The 27,014-nt window shown below is 42.3% G+C and overlaps 2 protein-coding genes and 1 long non-coding RNA gene across 4 annotated transcripts; 2 read left to right on the forward strand and 1 right to left on the reverse strand.

Annotated features, from left to right (window-relative positions):
* Positions 1 to 2,041: 2,041 nt before the first annotated feature.
* LOC125712715 (uncharacterized) lies at positions 2,042 to 14,498 on the reverse strand. Its single transcript, XR_007383383.1, has 3 exons — positions 14,380 to 14,498; positions 3,868 to 3,917; positions 2,042 to 2,205 (listed from the first exon to the last, which is right to left on the reverse strand). It is a non-coding gene; the product is annotated as an uncharacterized LOC125712715 (long non-coding RNA).
* Positions 11,953 to 13,844, forward strand: waif2 (Wnt-activated inhibitory factor 2). The gene has a single exon (XM_048983083.1). The coding sequence runs from the start codon at positions 12,234 to 12,236 to the stop codon at positions 13,296 to 13,298; it is 1,065 nt and encodes a 354-aa protein (XP_048839040.1). The 5' UTR covers positions 11,953 to 12,233; the 3' UTR covers positions 13,299 to 13,844.
* Positions 14,499 to 22,353: 7,855 nt separating the features above from the next.
* LOC125712584 (olfactory receptor 8D1-like) lies at positions 22,354 to 24,168 on the forward strand. 2 transcript variants are annotated; one of them, XM_048982801.1, is made up of 2 exons: positions 22,354 to 22,391; positions 22,673 to 24,168. In XM_048982801.1, the coding sequence occupies exon 2, from the start codon at positions 22,703 to 22,705 to the stop codon at positions 23,663 to 23,665; it is 963 nt and encodes a 320-aa protein (XP_048838758.1). In that variant the 5' UTR covers positions 22,354 to 22,391; positions 22,673 to 22,702; the 3' UTR covers positions 23,666 to 24,168. The 2 variants fall into 2 exon arrangements, with proteins under 2 accessions (XP_048838758.1, XP_048838757.1); XM_048982800.1 differs by lacking the exon at positions 22,354 to 22,391 and adding an exon at positions 22,453 to 22,559 and having other exon boundaries at positions 22,673 to 24,167.
* The last annotated feature ends 2,846 nt before the right edge of the window (positions 24,169 to 27,014 follow it).

Genomic DNA, 27,014 nt, shown 5'->3' on the forward strand with positions numbered 1-27,014 from the left:
TCTATTAATGGCCTACGAGGTTACAGCGGGGGCTACCCATGAACAAAGGCTTCCAGATAAGACTTCCTTACGTCTCCATCATATGCATGTGTGGCTTAATGGGGCGTGGGCGAAAATTATGCCCCCCCAATATAATCAGAGCCGGCTAATACAACCCCACACCCCAAATAATCATATTGTCATGACGAATGAATGACCCCCCCCCCCCCACAATGTTCACTCCAAAGTTACGCCCTTGATTAGGGGTAGTGGTTTAGTAGTTCAGAACAATGAAATATTCCGGAACATTTCCCGTGGCTCTTGTTCATTGCAGCCTCTCCTTTTTTGCTTCAGTGACGTGCTGCTGTGTAAGCAGAGTAACAGATATCAAATTAGTCACTGCTCATCATTTTATACAGAACCAGGACTAGAACAGTAAATCCTGTAACCCCGTTTCACGTGTTAACCGGCACCAAGGCAACTGCAAAAATTAGAAATAATTAGATTTCACTGCCTCCATCATTAATCTTGCAATTGTTCCAAAAGCCTGGGAAGGTGAAGAGACTCACGTTAAATGCCCTGCTTGGCTGGGGTGGTGCCGCCCGCCATTTCTGTCTTCGCGACAAAGACTCACAGTATCAGCAGTCTGCCAGTCCTTCAGAGGACTCTGTCGGTCCACATTCGGGCATCGCGGAGCCTACGGGAGCCTCCAGCCGCCTCAGGACACGATGCGTGGGGTGACGGTGGGAGTGTCATCAGGATCACACCACGGTCAGTCCCACCTTGTGAAGAGAATCTTCCAGAAGTCGTGGCCGACGTGTGAGAAACAGGGATGGACGCGCCCCATGACTGATTCCAAATCTAAATGAGGTAAACGCAGATGTCTGTCATGTGGGACTGAAACCGTCTAGTCTGTCCCTAGGAAAGGGCCATATTTCTACACATGTATAGGGCATCAGATAGAACAAAGGTTGGTGTTTCAAATGCCAGGAAGTGCCCATTCCTGTACTCCTGAAAAAGACATTTAACTCTTTATGTAGAAATGCTGTTTATTAGGTTTCCTTGGACAAAAGCATGAACTGAGATCTCAAACCACTGATCAATATCAACATTGATTCAGCCTTTACGGTCACTGGACAAAAAAATGTAAAAACATAAGGGACAGTAATTTGTGCATGTAAGTTGTGTTAATTGGTTTTTAGGAAATCTGTTGGTCACCAATATGGGAAGTTTAACATAAATTCATATGGAGGACGGCTGTGTAATTTTCCCAAAAATGCTGTGGGATTCTGACAGTGTGGTGGTCAGGAAGGATCTATTCACCGTCACGCACGCTGCTGCTGTACGGACAGCCGTCGAAAAGGGCTGTCAGGATCCGGCGAGAAGCATCTCCGGATGATGCCGCTGCCTCAGCGAGCCGTCAGCTCGGACGCGAGGTGGTGAGTGACGCCGCGGTGCGATTTTGACGGCCAGCTGTCAGTCAAGAAGCGGAGGGAGGTCAGGAAGGGAAACTCAAGGTTATGGTAAAGCTGAGTTGTGTGGGGGGGGGGGACTTAAAACAGATGGGGGTGGGCAGAGGGAAAGAAGAGGGGAGGAAAACAGGGAGACGTTTAGGTCCGGAGACAGAGGGGAACCGAGAGAGGTAAGAAAAGACGACTTCATAAATATGAGACAGAGGGAAACAGAGATGGATGTCATTTATACCAAGTGGAGCCAGATTGGCCCCCATATGATATAAACTGAGGTCACGTTACCATGTCGATCAGAACTTATAGGGCGGCTGATTTGGCGAAAATGGCCAAAATAACAAAAAAAAAACATATTCCACATACGCACTTGCATCCTGAACTTGGATGCTAAAAGGCATAATTAGATAAATATGGCATATTTCATCAGAGGTGCTTTTGGGGTGGGGGAGTGAGGGCCAGATAAGTGAAATAGGCTAACTGTACTTTATTGCTCATCAAAGAGAGGGAAAAAATGGCAACGACAGAGAGAGTGGTGATCCACCTGCAGTCATGCTGGGTCAGCTTACCAGCAGTGGTGTCTCGGGGTGGGGGGGGCGGAGGGGGTGGGCGGAAGGAAAGGCTGTGAGGAGGGAGGAGCGTATGAAGAGAAACTAGAGCCAAGGCAGCGTCCGGGGGCCAGGTGAAAACGATGCCCGTCTGGAGTGAACAAGACGGGTCAGCTAATGTGGCAGGAGCTATGATGTCAGCCTCGGTCCTCCTAGTGAAGAACAGCAGATTAGTGATGGTTCAGAGCCTAACAGCGACTTAGCCCATTAGACCAAACCTCAAGATCCTCCTTAAGCGAAAAGCGATGGCAGCCTTTTCCGACGTTCCCTGCAGTTCGCCAGAGGTCCGCACGTATTTCTGGCCCATGTTGTATTTCACTCTCATTTTCAGACCTTCAGCGTGATTTGTGTCAGAACTGGCCTGAGGTCCACCTCGCGTAAAAATATACCCCCATAACTCTTTCTCGTTAGGTCATTACCGTAATTTATTTGGCTGAGGTTCTAATTGGAAACCATTGAGGGTGGTGTTCGGCCATTATTAAAATATAATCCAAACGCTGGTTAAAATAGATTTTTTTCTCCTTTCCCCTTAACTTTTCACTTTCTCCGCGGTAGGTCGTTTCGCTGGTTGGCTTGTGACGGTGATGACACAGCATCACTCACTCTGCAGGTGGAACAACGTGCTCCGTTAAAAAAATTATGTATGCATCAGGACCCAGGTTCCATCAATTATATTCCTTGGAATACAGTGTTTGTGCTGTCAGAGCCTTTCGTTTACACTAATTCAATCACTCATTCATTCATTTGTTTTTTTACATGTATACATTTAGCAGACATTTTTGCGTCGTACATTACAATTGTACCTTACAATCATTCAAGGGTCAAGAAGGTAACTAGGCAAGTGCAGCTAAACTGGGCTTCCAATAAATGACCAGTGACATGAACAAGTTAGCAAAAACAATAAAATACTTTGTAAAAAAATGCAGAGAGAAGCAAATAAAAGATCTGGTCAACTCAAAAACAAGTGCAAAAATACAAGAATGTCCTTGGATACACAAGAGAGCAGAGAAAGCATAGCAAAAGATAGCAGGACAGTGAATGGTGTTTGCTAGTTGCAGAATCTCACGTGACAAGCAAACACTTAGGGTGCACTCATACAGGGCTCGGGGGCCTTGTATCTTGCCCCCCTCCCCACTCTCCCACTTGCCTACGCTCACGTTGCACTTTAACAAACCTGGCCTGAGAATGCTTCCTCATCACCGTGGAATTCTTTTGTGCTGAAGGGAAGCGCTATCGCACCGCAGAATTTAATTCATGATTAATGTCCTCATGTTGTGACATATTTGGGATCACATTTAGCACAATGACACACACAGATTTATCAAGTATTTAACGTGGCGATTTTTGTTTATTCCTGTTGCACCAATAAGAAGACAATCCCACATTTTACTAAATATCTCAGAGTTTGTGCGCACTACTGTTGCACACGATACTCCGCTAAATATCGAATCAGAATCAAGGACCTAAAATGTCTGAATCACTTCTGAAATTGAATTGCAGCCTACACCAGCATCCCGTGCACGCAGCATTATCATTTTCACACAGCTGAGGGATCTGCAGGTGGTGCTGGCCTGCCATGTGCGTGAGAAACGCTTTCTCAGGTGGAAATGTGATGTTTTCAGCAATATTTAACAATAACTTTTTCATTACTACAGCTAATTAGCTCTTCAAAAAGTCTCTGTTCCTGAAGGACATTTTACGTACGGCGGGTTATTTCTGGAGACAGATAAGGAACCCCCCCATGTGTCCTGCTTGAAAGCACAGTGACGACTGGAAAACTCCTTTATAATTAAGGAAAAGAATTAAGCACTTACTGGAACGTAGAATCCACTGGGACGACTGCTTTCCTGTTTGCCGACCTTTGCTGTGAATACAAGAGAATGGGTTTCCCTTAGCAACAGTCATGCCATGTAGGTCAACTGATGTGTGAAGGTGGGGGTTAATCTCCACACCAGGAAGCCCCTCACAATAGTGATGACAACTCCAGTCTCCCAAGAGATCCTAAATACAAAACATGTGCAAAAGCTTCCAAATACAATTTTTTAAAAAAAATTTTACATACTTGCAATGCTATACATATAATTTGTCAGCTGTTACATTTTTCTGGGAGACATTCATTTATTTAGCAGATGCTTTTGTCCAGAGCAACATGCAAGTGAGGATTATATAGTAAGTCATCCAGACCCTGGAACAACTAATTTTAAGGAGCTAGTGCAAGGACCTCATGGAGAAATCACTGTCACCAGTGGGATTTAAACCGATAACCTTCCAATCACAGTGACAGAGTCCTAACCTGCAACTGCACACTGTCCATCTCTGGAAAGACCATCCTCCGAAGGGGAGAGAGAAATGACTTTTGTAAAATATACCATAATATATAGTTTCATTAATAGGCTTTTACAAATAGCTGTCCCCTGTACTGAATTTTAGTTACCCAATCCATTCCTGTTATGCTGTACTCTCTATGGTACCTCATCGCTTTCGTTTTGAAGTTTCCTGAACATATTGATGGATGAGACCATTTGGTGTGAGGGCTTGGCAGCAGCTAGACTGGGCCGTCCTTAGCGGCCATTTGTGAGGAGACGGCAGACCAGCCATCCATCTCCACGAAGGTCGTCCTTTTCCCAAGGGGAGGGAGAAGCAACTGTCACTTCACTATGTCTTGGTGTTGGCCCTGAGGAGCTGCTCGCTGATTTATGAGGCTCCAGCAGGAGTTGATGAGGGAGATCAGGCCTTTAGAACGTAAATATTGTCTCCTGTGAACTTTTTTTTTTCACTGGATTGAACACATGGGGAAAAAAAACCGTGACAGTCACTGAAATTAAACAACGCCAGTGAGACTTATGGTGCAGATGCTGGTGCATAACGCACAACGAATGGCGGCTTGCAAGCTTGACTTTGTTCATGACTTTGTCCCAGAGATGCTTCCTGCAGGCCGTGAATGGTGCCAGAATTAAACTGCCGATGGTACAGAGTTTCATCTCCATGAGCATGAAGGGAAACCTTCCATTGTTTGGAGATTGCAAGCAAGTCAGGCCGAGCTGGAAATCTAAGAACTGGAAATGGTTGGTTACAAACACTGAGGATTTTTCTGTCCAAAGGCTTTAATATCCTACTGAAAATGAAAGAATATTCAGTGTCTTTCATGCCAAAAACAGTATTAAACTCTACGTGGTGCTATGGTCATTTTCACATAAAAAAGAATCAAATGAGAAGCTACCACACTGGGATATATTCATAATGTAAATATTCAGATTTTATGAACCAATTCATTGCTTAATTTACTATTGCTGTGGCAGTAAACTGAGCCAGGTTGTGTATTTCTTATATGCTGCTACAAAGATATTGCATCAACCATGCAGTAGATTCATCTTAAAGTTCCTTTCTAATCTAACTGGATGGAAGAGAAATCATTTTTAAGAAAGCCCTCCAATCCCTCGTTACAAACTGCAATGATTAATTGATGGGACGAGACACGACACCGTATTGTGGATGTCGATCGGTTACTCTACACCCCCAACTCCATAGCGAATCTGCAGTGGTTGGCAAAAGAGCCGTCCATCATTTATTAATCTCGTTCAGAAACAGTGCTTAAAAGTGGCGGGTCTCCGCCCCCGCCGCAGCCGCGCCGTTCGCTCGTGCTAACGATTAAAGCCACGTGACTGCCCATGTAATCTCCTTCATATCGGACACGCAGGCCGCCTCGACTAATCGCCCATCCGTCTTCCTCACCCGTTATCCTGCTCAGGGTCGTGCGGGTACTCCGCTCATCTTGCTCACGGTAGTCAGATATAATATTCATTGAGACGATACGTTCATGTTAGAAAGCAAGTAACACCGAATTGCAACAGAAATGAATAGTTAAGCCCGCGTACGCATAACTGTCAAAAACATCCCTTTATTCAATCTCCAAATGATCATCCAAATGTGGTTTTAACCAGGTGAAAATAATCTGTTTATTTATCAGTCAAGTTACTATTGATTACCCTGATGCCCAGAGGTCTGTGACCAGATCCAGTTAATAAAAACACCAATGGCTGAGTATTTAATATTAAATTTGTATAACATATAAAATATAATACTTATGTTTATCCAATCATGTGCCTTTTGAAAAAAAAATCAGAACCCATATAATATAGATAGACAGCAAGTGGTGTATACACTTTAGATGCGACGTACATACATTCAGATTAATCCAAAACAACACATTACTCTAGTCTGCTGTTAAAATGTGTTTCATCCCCATCCTCTGCAGCAGCCAGAAGATTCCGGGTAGCCAGAATTACGTTGACTGACAATGTGCCGCTCAGGAAGCTACGGATGGGTCTCTGGTGACAAGCTGCTCAGGTGGATTACAAAGCAAATCCGGAAAATTGTGGCATCTCCTGACACTTGAGGTGTCCAGGTGCAAAGGGGTCTGGCTTCAGGTACGCTGGGGGGGGGGGGGGGGTCCTACTTTGGAAGACAAAGAAGCTCATTTTTCAAGTTCCCAGGTTAGACTAATAACACACTGTGCAAAAGGTGAAACAGTAAGACTGAAAGACTTTGCCATTACACAGGAGAATGTGGCACCGGACAGCCGGAGTAAGGATACAATCACATACGCTGCACTCTGACTTTTTCTAATGGTCCTTGATTTGCATTTTTGGGTTACAGTTATTCTGTGCATGAGGGCATGTAGAAAACCTCTACAGGCAATGAGCCTCTGCCTTCGACCTTCCGAAGGCTGTAAATAGATAAGCTAGATCTCTGTGTGCTAGGATGAGTCCGTAATAAATGCGTGCAGCCTTGCATAGAGGCAAGGTAACTAAAAGTTCAACAGGACGGCAGCCAGCATGGTAAGTTAAAGACACAGCTTTATGAAAATAAATAATTCTTGTTTGAGCTGCAGGCCCCTGCAGTGATACGCTAAACTGCTTTGTGGCAGTGAAATTATGCAGCTGTAAAAATTCTGACACGCTTCAGATGAAAGTGTCTCAGATCAGTGCCATAATAATTATATCACAGACGTGACAGCTTTCCCTCAAAGGGACGGCAAAATCCCCAGCATGCAGGCTGGAGGAGTGACAGGAAGCAGGGAAGGATCTTTGTAAACACCATAAATCAGCTGACAGTCTCAGCGTTCAGCTGTCTGACCTGTCAGGTTCTACTGGGTGTGAATGAATCGATGACTCATTGTTATTGATTATCTGGGCATGGCTCCTATTGGCGATGTGGATACCAGACAGCAAGATATTTCCCACAGCCTGAAACCAGGTGCACAATTCTTCTTGGGGGGCCATGCCTGCCCAGGCCCGTCTTCCAAAAAATGTCACAGAAAAGCTGCGGCAGCCGGTGCTTCGATTTCTTGGTGTGACATTTAATTGTGACTGAACCCGCAGTGAATCCAAACTGATCCCACAGTGGGATTAGAATGTTTTCGGCCTTGGCACAGACTGGGCTACGCATCTGAGGCTCCCATACAGCATCTAAAAGTTACCTTCTAGATAGAAAATGTCTCGAGGAGGAAGAAATGATGTTGGTTAAGATCACATTAAGTGTGGAGCTGAGAAAAACTGAATCACATATTAATGCCAGTTGTGAAGATCGCCTTTTAGACAAATAACCATGACAATAAAAAATATCTATGGTCTATAATTAGCATTTTCCAGAAGCAGTATATTAAATGATTATATCCTCATGAGATCCAGCAATTCATTTTAATCCTCCATAGAGGAGATTATGTTTTTGCTCGTGTCTCTCACACTATACATGAGACTCAATAGAGTCAATTAAGTCTTTACGATGACATCACATGTGTGGGGGTCTGCTTTTTACCATCCCAATACTAGAGTCGCGTGTTAAAATGTAAATGAAAAACTTCTCCCCCCCCAGATCTTAAGAGGACGCTTTACTTAACTCTGGGGTCAAGTTGATCCCAAAGGCACATGTGAGGTGACTTCTTATAGTAACATAATTACTGTAAGAGTGAGTTAATTCATAAATAACAGGAGACGTAACAATTGTTTGTTGTTTGTTAATCTGTGTGCAGGTATTAAGCAACATATGTGGGACCTGATAAAGAACAAAGTGAGTCAAGGAGGGGGTACTTGAGTGACAGTCAGTCAAAACAGACGAACATGACTGACACCCAGGGTTTCACAGAGGGGTATGTGACTGACACCCAGGGTTTCACAGAGGGGTATGTGACTGATACCCAGGGTTTCACAGAGGGGTATGTGACTGATACCCAGTGAGCCGAGCTGGGGCGCAAGAGCAATAGTCCGAAAGGTGAGTAGTGGCATGACGGATAGCTGGTCAATTGAGGGAAGGTACATGACTGACAGTGAGGCATTCTGCAGTGTCAAGGTGTCTGGAGTCAAGGCAGATAGCTGTGACTCAATCGATTACAGCATTCCATGTCATCCGGGGCCTTCACACAAGGGCAATAACCTTATCACACCCAAGGCTGTTTAGTCCCTAGCAATAAATCGGGCTCGAAAGGCTGGCCAGTGTGATACACCAAAGGCATCATAGCCGGGGAGCTGACGTCTGAGGCGGCCAAATTGGAAGCAAGGCGCAGATGTCCTCTCACAATCATTTTGGGGGTGGATTGTCCCACCGTTAATTACCCAGGCCCGCCACCAGAAAGCTTATCAGATGGTGGAGCGCTTCCAGACTCTCAATGCCTATACGCTCTTCTGCTGATTCAGTAACAAAAGTAAGATCTGTGCTCCCCACTCGACACAACACAAGATCATGTGTTTACCCACTGCCAGAAGCTACAATGAGGGAAACAAGGCATTACAGGGTCCCCATTAAATCCTTACTATTTGCTCGCAGGAGTTTTACTTGCACAAAAACGTTCTGAGAGCAGAGTAGAAATTGATCGGTTCAGTTAGATAACCATTCAGATTGTAGAAGAGGTGGGTCCAGGCAACTAGGGCAGGTGGGACCGAGACATCTGACTGGTTGTTCCTACCTCCTCTACAGTCTGATTGGTTATCTCTATTATTTCCATATGGAGGTTTTTGGAAAAGCTTTGAGAGAAATTTCAACAATAGAAGAGGCACCTCCCAATTTCTTCCCCCTAGAGAAGACGTTACCAGAACATTAGATTGGATTATATATACTGATAAAACATAATTAGAATTACAGCCAACACTATTCCTCCGGTCCCCTCCTGTTACGTCCCTGCCTGGCCTCACACCCTAACCCTGGTAGGTGTTATCTTCAGGAAGGCAAAGTAAGGATGCTAGTTTGAATGCCCTGATGTCACACTTGTCGCTCCTTGTAGTTATGGACTCTCTTCAGATCACGGACACAGATTGCAGTAACCGAAGGCGTGTCCGCAGGGACCATACTCAGCGAACATGCCCGTCGTCGTGCAACACTGCTGTCCCTCTTCACTAGATTACACCTGGGCCCCATTTCCCTGCACAGCACAGGATCTCTGTCTTATGGGACCAATAGTATGTCCCTCTAGCAGAATCCACTCGCCTAGAGGAAAATTATTTATGAAAATGATATAAATAATTCAAAATGTTGGTGCCTCTCCCCAAGGAATATAAAAACATTACCATTATCACCATCCGTAATAACCTGACCTTCACATTATATATTATAGGCTAAATTATCTTACTGCCTCAAGCAACAGCCCGGTTCTTACAAGAGCAACTGATAATATTTTTTATTTAGCATTTCTTTTCTTTCATGAGATAAGTTATTTCAGAACAGAAAAATAACAGGTATGGGCAATAAAAGGCATAAAATCATTTAGGATGCTGTAAAAACCAGAAAAAAGCAGTAACATAACCAAATACGGATCTTCAATCCAGCGAAACAATTATATCAGCAAATATAAACTAGCTGATCTGTTTAATGGTATTTTACTTACATTAATATAATAAAACAAAATCCACGGTTTATCTGACTGTATAGAGTTTCAGACGTAGGTGAAGACTACTGTGCTCTTCCATCCATAAACATACACATGCACACGCACACGTGCACGCGCACACGTGCACGCACACACGTGCACGCACACACGTGCATGTACACACGTGCATGTACACACCAGCACACAGTCCCCAAGTTCAATTCAGCCGAAACATCGTTTAGAGGACTGAAACATGCCCTTTGACCTCCACGCTGTTATCGCCGGCCCACCGCGACGGATCCGCTCGTTGCCCCCCAGTGACTTCCGTCTCTCTAGTCCCAGTAGCTGTCAGTTCTAAGCAGGCCCTGCAGTCTGCAAGGGCTGTACACTTCCGGCCCATTGCTCGCACCGGCAGTCCTGCATGACCTGAACGAGAACCTTGCTTTGAGTAATGTTAAACCTGGAGCACATTCACTTCATCTTAATGCGATCCAGGAATGTCGTCGTATTCGGACAATGGCCACCTTTGTCTTCATCTTTATCTTCATCTCCATGGTCGAGAGGCACAGATAAATTACTACAGTGTCGTTTAAGTGGAATCTGGGCACCAGTGCTTTTTTGAAAGATAAGCCTAAAGTTCATTGGTTCTTAGCCATCAAATTGCTTGTAAGGTTTTTATTCATTTACATTTGAATTAGATGGGTATTAGTTTCATTCCCAAAGGCTAGGGCACTGATCACGTGTAATCGATATCTTTCATCATTATTATGCGACGTTGTGCATTTTCTGTCTGTGCTGCATCATGTTTCAAATATTAATGCAGAAAAAAACTGTTTCACAGCAATAGCATCATTTCTAATAATAGATGGCATCAGCTGAAACATACTGCGTTGGCACAAATAGCCCAAAAAATTAAGAAGCCAGGAATCCTGCATGCTTAAATCATAAAGGCAGGGACACATCTATCCTTCGCCGAGCCCTCTGGCTTTTGGCTTAATTAAATTCTGGAAAGCTGAATAGAGAAGATTTGGCCGGCTGATAACTCATGAAAGCCATAAAGACCAACCATAAAAGCAAAATGGTGTTGAATTGGCGGTCACTTCATTTTACAGAAAATGGGTTAAGTACCACGTAGGTACAGCTGAAAGGAACCTTTACCTCCAGTGAGGAGGGCAAGGTGTTCAGTAGAGCTGCACCCACGAGAAGTTAATGCTTCTTCTGCGCAATGTTTTCTCAAATGTGATATACCGTGTATGATTTTATAAGATGCTAGAACTGAAGACCACTTCACAGCTGGAACAGTTGGAAGCAGTGTTGCGTTTGATGTTGGCGGACCAGCAGGGGGGGGGGGGGGGGGCATCCCCTGGGAAATATGCCAAATGGAATAATGAGCCGGCTTCAGAGGATGCGACAAAACAGATGATCCACATCATTAGCCAAGGGTCTGAGACCCCATTGTAGACATACATGGACCATGATGGTCCACAAAATATATCAACTACAGTCAGCCAAGAAAGACATCAAAAATAATTACTTTATATGAGCCGTTAAGTGAAAAGCTTAAAAACCTGGAAAATGCCACATGGAAACTGAAAATAGTTTTCATAACAATCTTTTTATAGTACTCCATTCACGGTGTAGTTTTTTTCACTGTATCTAGGTCTATTCTAATGATCTATTCAAATGGTCTTTGAAATATCTATGGAATAAGAATCATTATAACAAATTACGCCACTCCATAAACTGGCAAATGTTAAAGACAAACGATATATCATAAATAAATATATTTATTACAAACACATATTGATGTTACGAAATGTACTTAAACTTTTTTGACAAATGAAGACTCACGGCGCATATTTCAAACATATACCATTGTTGTTTTTTATCATTACGGATTTTTTGCCTTAGGCCACTTATATATTTTTGCCTGCTTTTTTATATAGCTGAAAGCTATCCAAAATGAGGAATTGCAAAAACGGTACGCAGCGTGGACCTGTCTCCATCACGAAAGGGGGCGAGGCTTTGCTGGAATCGGGAGAATACGGATGGACAGCGATTGATTGCGTCCACAGGGCGAGATCTCCCCGAGTCCAAAAAGATGAGCTGTCGCCAAACGAAACCGCAAACCCGCATGCCATACTAGACAAACATCGCGCTGAAATAAATATCAACTGAGATTAAAGGAAAAAACTCATCCTGGACAATAGGAGAGAGCGACATTTAAGCATGTCGACCTGAGCATCTTCTTTAAAGCTACTTGGGGCGAGTCGGAGCGCTCACGATCTGCACATCAGGGGGATTAAGACGCCTTATTTCAAAATGGGAATGATGAAGACATGGGATGATTACCATGGCAACGACAGGGCGTTTCGCATTTGCAAACTGGCTATGCGTTGGGCTACAACGACCTGCGTGCTGCTGTCGCTGACCAAAGCCGAGCGGTGCCCGGCGGGCTGCACCTGTGCCGAAAGCACAAGGACCGTCACCTGCCGTGGCTTGCAGGAAGGAGACTTACCCATGGATTTTCCCCACTGGGTTACCAATCTGATTGTGAAGGGGAACAACATCTCGATTTTGGTCAGTGAGGTCTTCTCGCCCTACGGGACTCGGCTGGAGCTATTGAACCTGTCGCTGTCGGAAAACAACATCCAGATAGTCGAAGGAGGCGCCTTCCTGGGACTTGCTCACTTGCAGAGGTTGGATTTGAGCGGCAATCGGCTGTTTTCGATCTCCGTGCGTGCCTTCAGTGGCTTACAGGAGCTGAGGTATCTTTGTCTGAACAACTCCCTGACCAGTTTAGCCGTCGCACAGGTGTCGGGTGCACTTACAACCGGCACTTTGCGCCGGCTCCAGTGGCTAGAACTGTCGGGGAACCGCTTAAAGACTGTTCCTCTGAACACACTGGATAAGCTCAACCTGCAAGTACTGGACTTGACGAATAACTCCATCCAGACCATTGGTAAAGAAAACGTCTCAAGGCTGTCCGAGCATAAGGCGATACGCGTGTTTCTGGCTTCCAACCCTTTTGATTGTAACTGCGATCTGCAGAGTTTGCATTTCTGGTTGCAGAACGCATCACAATGTCCGGACGCCAGCCTTTTACGGTGCTCGGAGCCCGAGGGCAGAAGGGGAAGACCCCTAGAGAAACTCCACAGGGAAGACCTGGATTGCACAAGCGCTGACCTGGAAGCCGTGTCTTACGTGTTTCTTGGAATAGTTTTGGCCCTGATTGGCGTCGTGTTCCTCATGGTTTTGTATTTAAACAGAGAAGGCATCAAAAAATGGCTAAACAACATCAGAGAAGCCTGTCGCGATCAAATGGAGGTGTACCATTACAGATATGAGCAGGACTGCGATCCAAGACTTGCTAATGTGGCTGTATAAGCTGATTTCATTCATGACATTGCTTATTTATACCATATTTAGACTATATTCAATTTCCAGTTCGCTGAAATATAATATGTCTTATTGACTGATTCATATTCAGTAATGGGATACAATATGATAGATGCCTATGGGTAACGTTCTATTGCTATTTCTTGTTCTTATTGAATTACATTTAGAAACAAAGCTAGCCCTTAATCATGTTGTGGGAAACTGTGTGAATTAGAGAAATCCGTTAGATCTGCTGATTAGATGATGTTCGTGCAAATACGGTAACCTATATACTTATGCAAAAGTGTTTAGTTTGAAAGCTGATATTTAGCTTTTCGGATATAGGATCGTTTAAGTTAAGGATGTTAATTATCACATCAGTATAAAGATAAAAGGTAACTATAGGTAACTTTTTGCAGTCAACACGGACTCATGTATTATACGCGATATGTCGCTTCTGGTAAAAACACGATCTCAGTGACTTGCTTCAGTAGAAATAAACGACGTGTATAATAACTGTACATATGTAAATGGGAATAAAGCGGTACTCTATTATCCTCTCTCTTGTTAGTAATGATTTTTTAAATGTTAGAAATAAGAGACGCTTCCTATTCAGCGCCTCGAGTGTCAATTTCGGCAACGGGACACATTGAACCCAAAACAGACGCAAATATAAGGCTGGAATGCAAAGTTACTTCTGGTGTGCGATATGATACATAAACGAAACTTCTGGGTGTGCGTGTGGTATGGTGGTGGGGGGGGGATGTTGGGGGGGGGGGGGGGGTGTGTAGGTTGGCACTTCAGCGTTCTCCGGAGATACTGCAAGGTCATCGCTACAATTTAGGCTACCTACAATACTTCGGCTCATAGTCTTTACAAAATGTGTTTAAGGTTTTCTGTGCAAGTGAATTAATCTTTCCAAAAAAAGCAAATATCTTCACACAATGTCCATACAACGTGTATTTATTCAGATTTTGTAAATCCTTTTTTACGCATTATGCAAATTCATGCTAGAAGTGCTTACCATAATTCACTTAACAGCACTGGATGTATTATAATAATATGTAAATTATATGTATAAAATACTTACTACATGCACGATTCCTTGGATCATGGCGCCCACTCAATGTACCTTTCTGCTCTCTGAACAGGAAACAGAACATTAACATCGCGTTTTCTAACAGAAGGGCATCGTGTTACTGACTTTAGAGTGCGCTGGCAGCATCTCATCTGGTGACTGACGGGAATGATAAAGTCCAATAAAAATTCCCACCAGTGTCAGCAACTATACTCTGTATTACATGATGTATTTTATGAGTCTGGACCGTGTAGAAGTTATCACAGACATAGTCAAAGCGCCTCTTTGCTGCGGTAGAGAAATTAGTCTCATTCGGGGTTTTATTAAAGGCGTTTTGACCGCAGTGACCATGGAGGAAACCGCGAGGTCATGTATAGTTATAAGCTATAAGAAAAGGATTCCAAAAACTTAAATTGTATGTAATATGTTTTCGACATTCTCCATTTTGATATCTTTAACTGAAGCGCAAAATCATCTTGGGTTACTATGTAAAATTAACTGGATGGAATTTTTGGTCTCAGTGTTGGCAGTATTAAATTCATATTGTTTATTAATTAATCGTCTTTGCTCGTAATATTGGAAACCGAGGAGCCATCTAAAAGAAATCTGAGTTTGGTTACTCAAGCGCAATGTGTAGTAACTTGATGAGGTTACTGGTCTGGTTTAATAATCACGACTGTGAATCACTACGGCCGGCTGTGAGCTTATGAAAAGGAACAGGGCGGTTTGTGAGCAACTTGCCGCGTCTTCTGCATGTCTTCAATTTACCTTATACCCACACTTGCACACGATGATTTTTAAGGTTACGCTTTTTGTTTACGTTCTTTAAAAGCCCGTCAGCCATTTATCACCAAGTTTTGTGAATTTCAACCAGGCACATAAGCCAGAAATTAATTTATACCGGCGGGGGGGTTTAAACCTCATTTTGCTGTGTGCCTAATTTCAACTTATTTTCTTACATCTTTTTACATGGTATAAAATAATCCATTACATCATACCACAGTTAAATGTGTAAAGTTATAGCTCTGTAGCGTTTTCCTTAAAAAAAGATTAAATCAACTAGTATATATACACGTGTAATAAGATTTAATCGCAGCATTTGATGCATCTAGAATTTCAGAGTTAAATCGCATGAGGGTCTAGTGACATTGTTTAGTGCGAACTAAACGAAAGATTAAGTACTGATCAAGCGCGCGCTGAATCCAGTAATACGACTGATCCCTGGCCGCTGCTGCGGATGGACGACGACGGACCAAACGATCAGACGCTTTCAAATGTTACCATTGAACAAAAAAATGTTTTTATTTATCGTTCCCATTGTGGCAGCACTAGAAAGTAATATAACTTTAAAATAAATTGCAAGTTTTGGTGAAAAAGGAAATTAGAATGAAGGCAGTATAACCTGCAGTTCTTGGAAATGCAGACTAGGTCATAGTACTTATTAAAACAGTAACTCAACCCACGTTTTTCGGTTACCGCGCCGGTAAGATGCTCTACCTTCCTTTTAATTCAGTATTTAGAGCAAATGCCAAACGAGTTCAGCTCATTATATCGGTGCTATCAGCGCCAGTTAAAACATGAACACACTACTGCCTGCCAAGACCAGTTTCGTAGGAATTTGTGATGTTTCGTAATAGGTCTCGGTCGGATTTTGCAGTTTTATTCGGCAGCTCCATCTGCTGTCGTATCTGTGCACATCACAGCAATGAATAAGCGCCTCGTCTGTTTCCCAAGAAGCGGGACAGATTAATGTATTTTCCATAACTTCGCCGTATCCTTTTGGAGTGTAATTCGGGAAGAGCACAGCAGGAACAACGTGGGATCAGTGGAGATATGCTTGGCAGTTTTGAAATGGGGAGTTTCACTGGGAAATGGTTCAGCATTTTCTCGGGAAGTGCTTTTAACTGATCTGGCAACTTAAGACCTGAGTTTCCAAGACAAACAGAAATTTGGCCAGGTCTAGTGGAAAAACACATGGCAGATATTACATGCTGTCCGCCTGTTAAGCTGCATGTGTCTAGGCTAAGTGCATCACTTCTGCTTGTTTCATCATACCTTACACTGCCACACGTGGATGGTTGGTCACCAGGGGCAAAAACTGCTTAACGATCCCCTTGAGGAGTTCAGCTTTCAAAACTTGTCTTTGACTTGCTTACGCAATTACGACAGACAACGTTCATCCCGGGTCTCATTAGGACCGCCGGTGTGGATTAAGAGATCCACACTGGGCTTTGCAAGCACTTGTTTACACTATCATCTCCTTTAATTTTGTGTTAGGGTCTAATTTATAGTCATTATCATGTAATGAATGTGTTTTGTTTACTGTTGTTGATGGAGCTGTAAGCTCTGGGGCTTCAGCACCAGCAGAGAAGCCCTCACTGGATGTTCTCACCAATACTGCTAAGTTAATGAATCCCATAAGGTAACACCATCACCTCAATAGCAGATTCACCACACAAGTTGTGCTATTTACCACGGACCTGTCTAAAGTGTATATAAACATGATTTCCAATGCTGAAATTTGAGCAGGTAATGTCAGTTTTGAACGTTTATATTAATGTATCTTCCATAACTTCTTATCCAGTATGAGTGCCATGAGTCTGCACCTATATTATTCCGTTAAAAGTGTGTATTGCAACCCAGGCCTAGTCTGTCTGCCTTATTTGGGTTACATGTTGTTCCTTTTTCTTTTTTTTGTTTGTTTTACTTTTCTCCTGTCCGGCAGCTTTAGCAGAATCATGGTCTGAATGCCCTGCTGTGCCAAACATGTTTGCTTTACCACGAGGGGCTCAATAAGCTCTGTATGGGCCCCTCATGTTGGTCGGTTTCTTTTTATTTATTTATTTATTTATTTCATTTTTAGCACATGTAGAATATTACAGTGGCTGAGCTGGCCGGAGAGGAGGGACAGATTAGTTGGGGGGGGGGGGGGGGAAGAAAAAGAAATAGAAGAAAAGAACAAAAAAAGAGGAGTAAGTGAGAAGTGTAAGTCACGAGCGATATGAGTAGAGTAGGAAACACAACTGCTGCATGTGTGAAGGAGAGGGAAGGAGAGAAAAGGCAAAAGATCAACAGCATCTGAAGGAAGTGCAGAGATGGATAAATTCAGGAACACAAACAAAAATAAAGAATGAAGAAAGTAACACAACTATACAAACGAAACGAGAGCCTAGCTTTCTAACGAACTGGGCCGAGCCTGGACCTCATGCTGTACAGGTGTCCTTGGACCTCAGTCCCAGACTTACACACACCCTCCCTGTCAGGATCTGTTGCTGTCCGCCTGGCCGTGTTCCTGTTTGGCTAGCAGGTGTCACTGTAGTGTAGAGTTAGTGTCTCCTCTGTCCTTTTGCCCTGAATCTCGCCCCCTTGTCAGGTCGACTCTAGAACCTCTAGAACCTCTTTGTTGTTCTTCCCAGCCTCCAGGCTTGATGCCTTGTGGTTTTTAAGTTCAAACAAAGCCCTTCAGTTCACCCAAAGGTCCTACCTGTCCCACCCTCCTGTTATGACACTTCCTGTTGTTTCCTGGTCTCTTGGGAGTGTTGATCTTGTAAATGACCCAGTTATGCAGTCAAAGTAGGCAAAACAGCTAGATGACAAAACTTGTAAACAGCTTTGGTCAATTTTGTGTCCCTTTGCCCTGTTGTGAGCAACATGACTAAATCAATAAGGAAGCCCTTATTTATTTACCCGCATTGATTCTTGCCACATTTTTTTATACTTGCAGAATCGGATGTTTCACTCCATCTGATTTATGTCACTTGGAAGTGTAAAACAAAACAATCAATTGATCAACATGACAATGAAAATATGTGCATAGTAAAGAGCTTTGACACCAACCTCTCAACAGTGTGTCTCAGCAGATTGAAACACTGTTTATGCTCCGAAGGTCACCTTCTCCAGTCGCGGACTTGGCCACGTTTTTTCACCTTGAGTAAGGCCCTTAACGTCCAATTGCTCCAGAGACTGACTGACCCAGCTTTGTCAAAAAAATGTAAGTCGGCCTGGATGAAAAATCATCTGTTTTATAAATCAAATGTAAGTCAATTGTCATTGTTCTCTATAACCCATAGACCTCCGATTCACAAGCACGACCAACAAATAAGATTAAAAAAATACATTTTTTTGGTGTCCCATCCAAGGTATGCCATGCATTGTGCCCTGTGATTCCTACAACTGCAAACGTATCCAATTTACATAATTTGCAGTGGACAGCTACTTCACCAATCCTTGCTTTGCTTACATTTGACACTGTAGACAACGAACAACAGATCTGAATTATTACCTGTCAGTACAGCTGCCAGTCCATCCCTGTCCTATGTGTTTGGTCCCCGTTTGGCCAGCAGGTGTCACTGGTTATCTCCCTCTGTCTTCGTACTAGTCCCTAGTGTGTTTTCCCGTTCCCAGGATTGCTGCATAGCTCAGTGGGTTGAGTGTGTGGCACCAAGGTTGCAACCCTGTATTCTTGGTTCAGAGGACAGCCTCATGTGCTTGTTGGTTTTCTGTTTTTCTACTGTTTTAGTTTATCCTACTTATGTCCGTGTTAATTCCGGTCTGCTTCCCTCAGTTACTGTACGTGTCAATATTCCTAGTCTTTGTTTCCCAGCATGTGGTTAATCTTTCCTAGTTTTGGTATTTGTTAAAGTTCCCTAGTTGCTGTGCTTGTTAATTCTTAGTTATGTTTCTCCACCTGTGGCCTGTTTCCCTGTTCTGTGCTCATTGGTTATTGTCTTGATGATTCACACCTGCATTTTGTTAGCCCTTGTTATTTGTGTATTTCAGTGCCTGCCTTTGTCCTGCTCCTCAGTCTGCCATTGTGTGTGCTGTACGCAGCTTCTAGGCCTGCTCCCTGTATTATCTGGTTCCCAGTCTTTCCTTGTTCCTTAGTTGTGTTGAGTTCTTTGGTTTTTACTTAATTCGATATTTTTTTCCCTGTTTGTTTTCTGACCTCTCGTGGTCCTTTTACTTTGAGGGTTTCCTCACTCTGTTAGTTCCCCTAATAAGCCCCTTTGTCTTGGGACCACCAGTGGATCATCCCCCCTTTTTCCCTGGACTGTGCCATGCCACGCCATAGCATTACCACGCACACTCTTAAATCGCTTGATGCTCCTCAGATGTTGAGCTTGCAGAATTCCAGTGGCCATCCTGACAATTTTTCTTAGTCAGGCCAGTGGTAAGGAAAGTGAGAGATCCCTATAAGTACAGATTGGGATTAATCAGGTTTGCGGAAGAGTTGAAACAAGGGACTGTTCGTTGGTGCCTTGTTTTGGAACTGGCCCTCCCCTGTCACATGACAATGGATTCAAAAACAGCACAAATATTACACAATAAAAATGTGTCTCACTTGAACATACTTATGTGGCTACATGTCACTTGTTCATATGATCTGTGCTTTTTGCTGCTTGCAAAAGTTTTCTAACAAGGAATTTAAAAAAGGGTGGCGTTTATTACATTTTTACTTATATAATAGGTCATTATCTGTCCTCAAATTAATCCTATTAAATTATTAATCATGCTCAATTAAATTTGTGCCCTTATTTGACCTTCATAATCAGCTTTGAAGAGACCAATCAAGACTGTGACTGGGCTGAGGAATGTCATGTATGTGTTTTGGGGGGAAACGAAGGGAACCATCTCCGTAAAAGCCATTTATGAAATGAAGACATCTAATTAGGATTGGAGTAGTATCGGCGGCCCCGTTAGGCAGGGGAATTTGTGTGTGATGAGAAGAAAAAAGAAAAAACTCTCGTACCCCGGGACACAAATTAATTACCAGCGCTTCTGGATGTTTCCATGTGGGTCCCTGGACTTCACAGCATGTGAGAACGTCCTTCACCTCAATCGTCTCCTCAGAGCTCGGCCCGTCCGCCCTACTTATTTATCACAGCAATTATTACTCTCAGTGATAAGGCTTCCTGCAGGGCCAGTTAAATCCAAGTAATCCAAGCAGCACAAGGATCACCATCGGTGGTCGTCCACCTCCATCAGCAGTTATCTGAAGAGAGGAAAGAGTGAACAGCATGGTTGCTTGTTTTTTTTTTTTCGTCAGTTGTGCTGCGTTTAATGAAGCAAAACTCTAAGGATTAAATCAAGGAGACACACATACTTCTGAAACAGATCCACAGAATGCAATGATGAGTACATCCGTCCATCTTTTAACCATTTATCCTGCTCGGGGGTTACATGGTAATATGAGAAACTGTGTATTTAAATTGTGTCAGATGTATCTGTAAAAGTATCAGATGTAAACAAAAATAGTTTTTAATAAGCATGGTATAAGTTTTATGTTTCAGACTGTTTGTTTCAGGGCAGTTTTTTTAATAAAGAACATGAAATTCCACCGGCATTATAGGGGGGTGGAGATTGTAACCCCCCCCCCCCCCCCCCCAATAATCAAAACCAGTCAATTCAACCCTATGGATCCCATTAAATGGATGGAGAGCCTAACCCCACCCCCACCCAAACTTATGCCCTTGGACAGGATCAGATTTCGATTTCTTCTTCCCCCTAGAATCAATAAAGTATATCGGATATTTTTTTATTTTATTTTTTTGCATTTATCTATTGCGTGCAATTGCATATCTACAGCAGATGGGGGCAGCATAAACACACATGCGTCATTTAAGCTTTGTTTCAGGGAATTTGGTAAGTAATGGGTGATATTGTTGCTTCAGACCTCAAGGGGTGGGGTTTAAATCCAGTATTTATTATGGTTGTGTGGAGTTTCCATGCGCAGTCCAAAGAGATGCACTTAGGCTAATTAGCATATCTAATTTGCTTATGGTTTACATACGCGCGCTTATATGTGTCCTGGACTGGACTGGTGTCCATGTCTGATGCCATATTCAGCCTGGATAAGGCTGCAAGCCCCAGCCTCTTAAAATGTTAATTAATAACATTTTAGAATGTTGAAATGATATCATTTTCTTTTATTGTGAAATCACAAAGAAGTGCACCTGTTGGTTTCGGCATTTTGGTTTGACTGGATGTTGCCAGTTTTAACATTATACCATGCAGTTGCTGGGCACTACGTTCTACTACAGAAAAATTGGCAATTAAGTATAACGTTTTCAATGTGTTTCTTCATTTCTAACTTTCCCTAACTGAAACATTTTCAATCAAACCATTTTGTCTTACTATTGTTGCTTTGGTACATAAAGGATTAAGAAGTTTTTTCTACACACTTAATATCATATTCAGTCCTGTTAGTCTGTCATAATTTCCCTTAAAAGCAAATTCCAGTCCATTTGTGGCATTGTCCTTCATGATGTGACGTGGTTTCTCATGAGGAAACCACAGCAGATCAATTAGCACTGCAAAAAGAGTTTCACGGTTTTACAACTCTTAGTCAAAATTACAGACATTGGGGTCTGATCATTGTATGATACAATATGTAAATTTGAAACGATGTTTGAAAAAGATATTAAAATTTAAACAATTGAAACCAAAGCCATTTGCTTCAGAAAAATGTCACATGACTATCAAGCTAAATAATGTCCAGTCATTTAGAGGATTTCCTGTTCAGGTAACTACACAGACAGACATGGCTGTAGCCTTTCTGTGTGAAGCTCTGCACCGCACGTTATCAATGCTGGTTTTCCATTCATCAGCACTAACAACTAATAAGGCTTGATGAGGATATTTAATCAAATGTGAAGCATGAATCAAAGTATATATCCATACTCGGTCTGTATCAGTAATTCTACATTTGCTTAACTGTTCTGGAGCTACAAACAAGCAACAATGGTTCAATTAAGTCTAAGAACCGATCCCAGCCTATAACCAGCAACTTCCACAACAGTCAGGATTGGGACACAATATTCTTGATTCGCCAAGTATTAATCAGGTCTTAAAATTATTCCAAATGAAAATTTCCAGAGGTTTCACAGTGGAGCTCTTCCAGGTTGCAAATCACAAACTTGCCGTTACACCTAAACTCTAAGCCTAACCACAAAGTCCTCTGTTCTGTATGGCTGCCATCACCCACTTTGTTAAGTATAATTACACCACAGGGACCTTCTTAAAATGTAAGCGCCTTCGGTTTATTGGTTGATGATGTTTAAGTAACTGATTGTGTAATAAGAAAACGAGTTACAGAATGAACTAGGCTGGTATAAAATACAGCTTAGAGAAGTCTGGAGATAACGCCAAGAAACTATCGCGGTTGATACACTGGCACAGGCAGCATTAATTTGGTATGTATTTAAGCATCTATAGTAATAGTATTAAATAGTTATGTTGTAGCGCCTACAGCATCTTGCAATTTACCGTCATGCTATACGTTTGATATGGTTGGTATATGTTTCAGGCAGAGGACGAATACAGAAATTAACATCAAATGGAGACGACAACGCAAGACCTGAGTAACTTCACGCGTCCTGTTGGATTTTACATCAGGGGATTCTACGCTCTCAAACACACGGAATATTACTTTATATTTCTGGCGGTCATGTATGTCTTGACGCTTGTGGCAAATTTAACGCTGATGTTTATCATATGGTTTGCAGAAACCCTCCACACACCGAAATACATGGCGGTGTTCAGCCTGGCCGTGGTAGATCTGAGTTTCAGCTCGGCTCTGATCCCGAAAGCCGTCCACATGTATCTGTTTGACTCTAAATTCATGTACTTCAATGCATGCTTGGCGCAAATGTTTTTCGTTGATTATTTTGCTTCGATGGAAGCATTCTCTCTGTGCGTTTTAGCTTATGACCGGCTCATTGCCATCTGTTTCCCCCTAAGAAGCAATTCGTTGAATACAAAATGTACAATGATGGTAATTATCATTGTGTCTTGGTCTATTCCGTTAGTAATAGACGTGGTCATGGTCGCGCTGATTCCGCCTTTGCCATATTGCAAGTCAACTGTAGTGAACAGCTTCTTTTGCGACCATGGTCCAGTGTTTAAGATAGCTTGTGGGGATTATTCTCCTAACTGGTTTATGGCTGGTTTTACCACAGTCTCAATGTACTTTGTGCCCTTTGGATTTATTGCACTGACATATATATTTATTATTTATGCAATTTTGAACATCGCGTCCTCGGAGGGCAGATGGAAGGCATTCAGAACTTGCAGTTCCCATTTATTACTGGTGGGTATGTTTTTCGTGCCGTTTTTTGTGACTTATGTCATTGCCTGGGTTAACATTAATATCGACACGGACACAAGAATTATTAATACTTCACTGTCCGCTTCCATCCCTCCGCTCCTCAATCCGATCATTTATTCCCTCAAAACAGAAGAAATTATGGAGCAAATTAAAAAGATTCTCGGTATGAAAACCCCAACTAGGTCGGTGTGACTGACTGCGTGATAGTTGTCTCACAGCTCACAAGATAGTTATGTTGTGCGCATAATATTTAATCGTCAGCGCACAAGGAATTATGTGTACATTAGATAATCATGGTATTGAGCACACTTACGTGAACATGGCGCGGAACACGGCTCATAAAGTAATACTTCAATCTTGACATTCTTGTTACACCGCGATAATGTTACCCTTATATTCGATATTGAGTTTTATTGTCACAAAACCAATGACAAAGACAAGAAACTGTCTTTGTTCATTTGTCCAAACTCCGGGAAAATCCTTTAAAAACTAATTGTGTATCGTTGCCCATTGGGTAAAAACCAAGATGTTCTCGAATGAATCGACTAAGGTTGTATACTAAATGTATAATTATTTTTGAAATGTGCAAAATATTTATAAAATATATTTGCCTTTGTATATTTACAAAAGATTTAGAATACACATGCTTTAAATACAAGGTTAAAACTATTTATCAATATAGGGTAAAGTCGCACAGTTTCTTAAATGTAAAATAAAATGTAATATATCATGTAAGGAAATGTGGCTGGATTTATTATATTTTTGTCATTTTTACAGTTATGTAGCAAATGCTTTTATCACAACTGATTTACAGCTGACGAAGGGGCATCAGCAGGCCCAGGAGCGAATGTGCTTAGGGGGCTCGCTTGCTTGCTTGCTTGCTTGCTCGCTCGCTTGCTTGCTTGCTTGCTCGCTCGCTCGCTCGCTCGCTCGCTTGCTTGAGGATCAAAAGGTGAAACTACTCCTCTGACCACTGCCTTTGTATCCAGGACCTTCCTATCAGAGGCACAAGGCCCTAACTCACCCCCCAGCTCCTAACTCACCTGAGATTGACGATCCCTGCCCCAATAAAACATGAGCCAGCCGGTGAACCCTGTGGAGGACATATGACATTATCTATGCGAACGGGGGGCCGGGGGGGTGGACTCAGCAGAATCTCACCAAGGACACCACAACACAGAGGGCCAGCCCTGCCCTTTGGTTTGGGGTAAACTGATAATCACTACGCTACAGAAACTCATTATTTGATATGTTGCTTCTGGATAATTAGTTATTTAGTCATATCTAATTCAAAAAAAGAAAAGCTAGCTATTTCTCTGGCAAAACGTATTGTATACCTTTGTTGATCTTTTCTATGACTAACCAAAGCAGTCTAGTTAAAGTACTAATCTACTTTCCCCTTGTGGTCTAAATTGTCTTCTGCCTTATACGGTATTATTATAAAGGGGTTATGAAAGCATGAAATAATGATATGCATGCACACACATTAAATGGAAGAGCCTGTCTGTCTTCGACATTTAATCGTTTTAACCTTGTACTTAATGATTTCCAGGGCTGACAAGTTAGATTGTATTTTAACAGGACGAGGCACACTGGATATAACTTACATTTTACTAATAAAAATGATGTCTTACTAGTAAAAAATAAAATTTAAAATAATAATAATGATAAATAAGTAATAATAATAATAATAATAATAGTTCTCCCCATGTTGTCGTGGGGTTTCCTCCGGGTACTCTGGTTTCCCCCCACAGTCCAAAAAACATGCTGAGGCTAATTGGAGTTACTAAATTGCCCGTAGGTGTGCATGTAACAGTGAATGGTGTGTGAGTGTGCCCTGCGATGGGCTGGCCCCCTATTCTGGGTTGTTCCCTGCCTCGTGCCCATTGCTTCCGGGATAGGCTCCGGACCCCCTGCGACCCAGTAGGATAAACGGTTTGGAAAATGGATGGATGGATAATAATAATAATAATAATAATAATAATAATAATAAACTAGTGAGAATACAAAATCCACAAATATATAATTAATATTGTTCTTTAATACTGTTTTTTTGTCTAGCAGAAATACAGACGTTTCCTGTTTCAGCAAAATGGTGGTTTATTGAACAGTGAAAATAATATAATGTAATACATTGTAGACATACACTGGGTACTGAAAGGCAGCTCAGATACAAATCGAAGACAGTTCTTCACCCCCTTTTATACCCCAAAAGACCCTCCCCAACAAGATGCTGTGTGTACAGTAAGTGTTTGTGAGTGAACTTACACATAAAGAGTGACCTCCTGGAGTGTGAGGAGCCCGGGGCAGGACAGAGAGGAAACTTCCTGATGATTGTAATTCACTTACTTCCTTTTCACCCTGGTGGGGCTGCCTGGGCCCCCATTGTCTCCCTGACTTCCCCCATGACCATGAATTGCTAACACTGTCTGTATTCAAATGATCAACCAAGAACATTGGGGCAACTTTATTACTTTTCCTTACACTATTATAATTCCTACCAGTAAAAAATGAATTATAGGTAACTGAAGTTCTGATTCTTACTACCAAAGATGATTTTTTACTATTTCCAATGATATTTTTTACTAGTAAAACTCAAGGAAAGCTGGCTAACCCTTATGCTATGAAAAGGCATAGACACTGCAATATGTTCTTCTCATATTATTTTGTGTATCCTGGTTGATTATTTTTTGGTGTGAATGTGAAATGATAACAATTGTTAACAGGAGGCAGGCATATTTATAATAACGAGCTTGGGTCCATTTTATTTACAGTTTGCCTCACATTCTTTTTCACTTCGCCAACTCATACTTAAATTTTGTCCATCCATCTTCTAGTCATTTATCCTGGTCAGGGTTAAGTGAGGGGGGGGGCTGGAGCCTAACTCAATAAATCAAATGCAGAATACATAAATCAGTGGGTTTTGCACAGAGTAAACTGCCCCATGACCCTGAACAAGATGAGCAGCTTGATGATGGATGGATGGATGGAAGCAGAACTCTCTATGCTCTTGTTACTTTTTAAGATTTTGACGGGTTTCTTCCTGCAGTGTTTTCTTTAGTCTCATTATTTAATGATAAAGTGATGTGCAACTGCATGTTCTCATTGCTCTCTGGCACCTCAAATGCAAAACTCAATTTAGCAAATATTGGGGTGCAATGGGGTGATGACTTCTGGGATCTTATATAGCAGAGCATGGCACAATATCATTAATTGCTATTTTCGACGAAAGCATGATTCATTAGAGAGCTGTGTTGAGCGAGATAGTAATGTTTCCAGTTTTAATTACCTCCCTGAAGAGCTTTTTTTTTCCACACATATACATAGACTAATTTGATACACAGACTAATACAGATACACACCAAAGGATTAATCTACGGCTCAGGCTACATGTGTGTGGTGTACATGTGTGTGGTGTACATGTGTGTGGTGTACATGTGGTGGTGTACATGTGTGTGGTGTACATGTTCTCCTGGTGTCATTGTGGAGTTTCCTCTGGCTTCTCCCTACAGTCCAAAAACATTCTAAGGTCACTTGGTGT

This window comes from Brienomyrus brachyistius, chromosome 18 (assembly GCF_023856365.1).
Source record: "Brienomyrus brachyistius isolate T26 chromosome 18, BBRACH_0.4, whole genome shotgun sequence".
NCBI lineage: Eukaryota > Metazoa > Chordata > Actinopteri > Osteoglossiformes > Mormyridae > Brienomyrus > Brienomyrus brachyistius.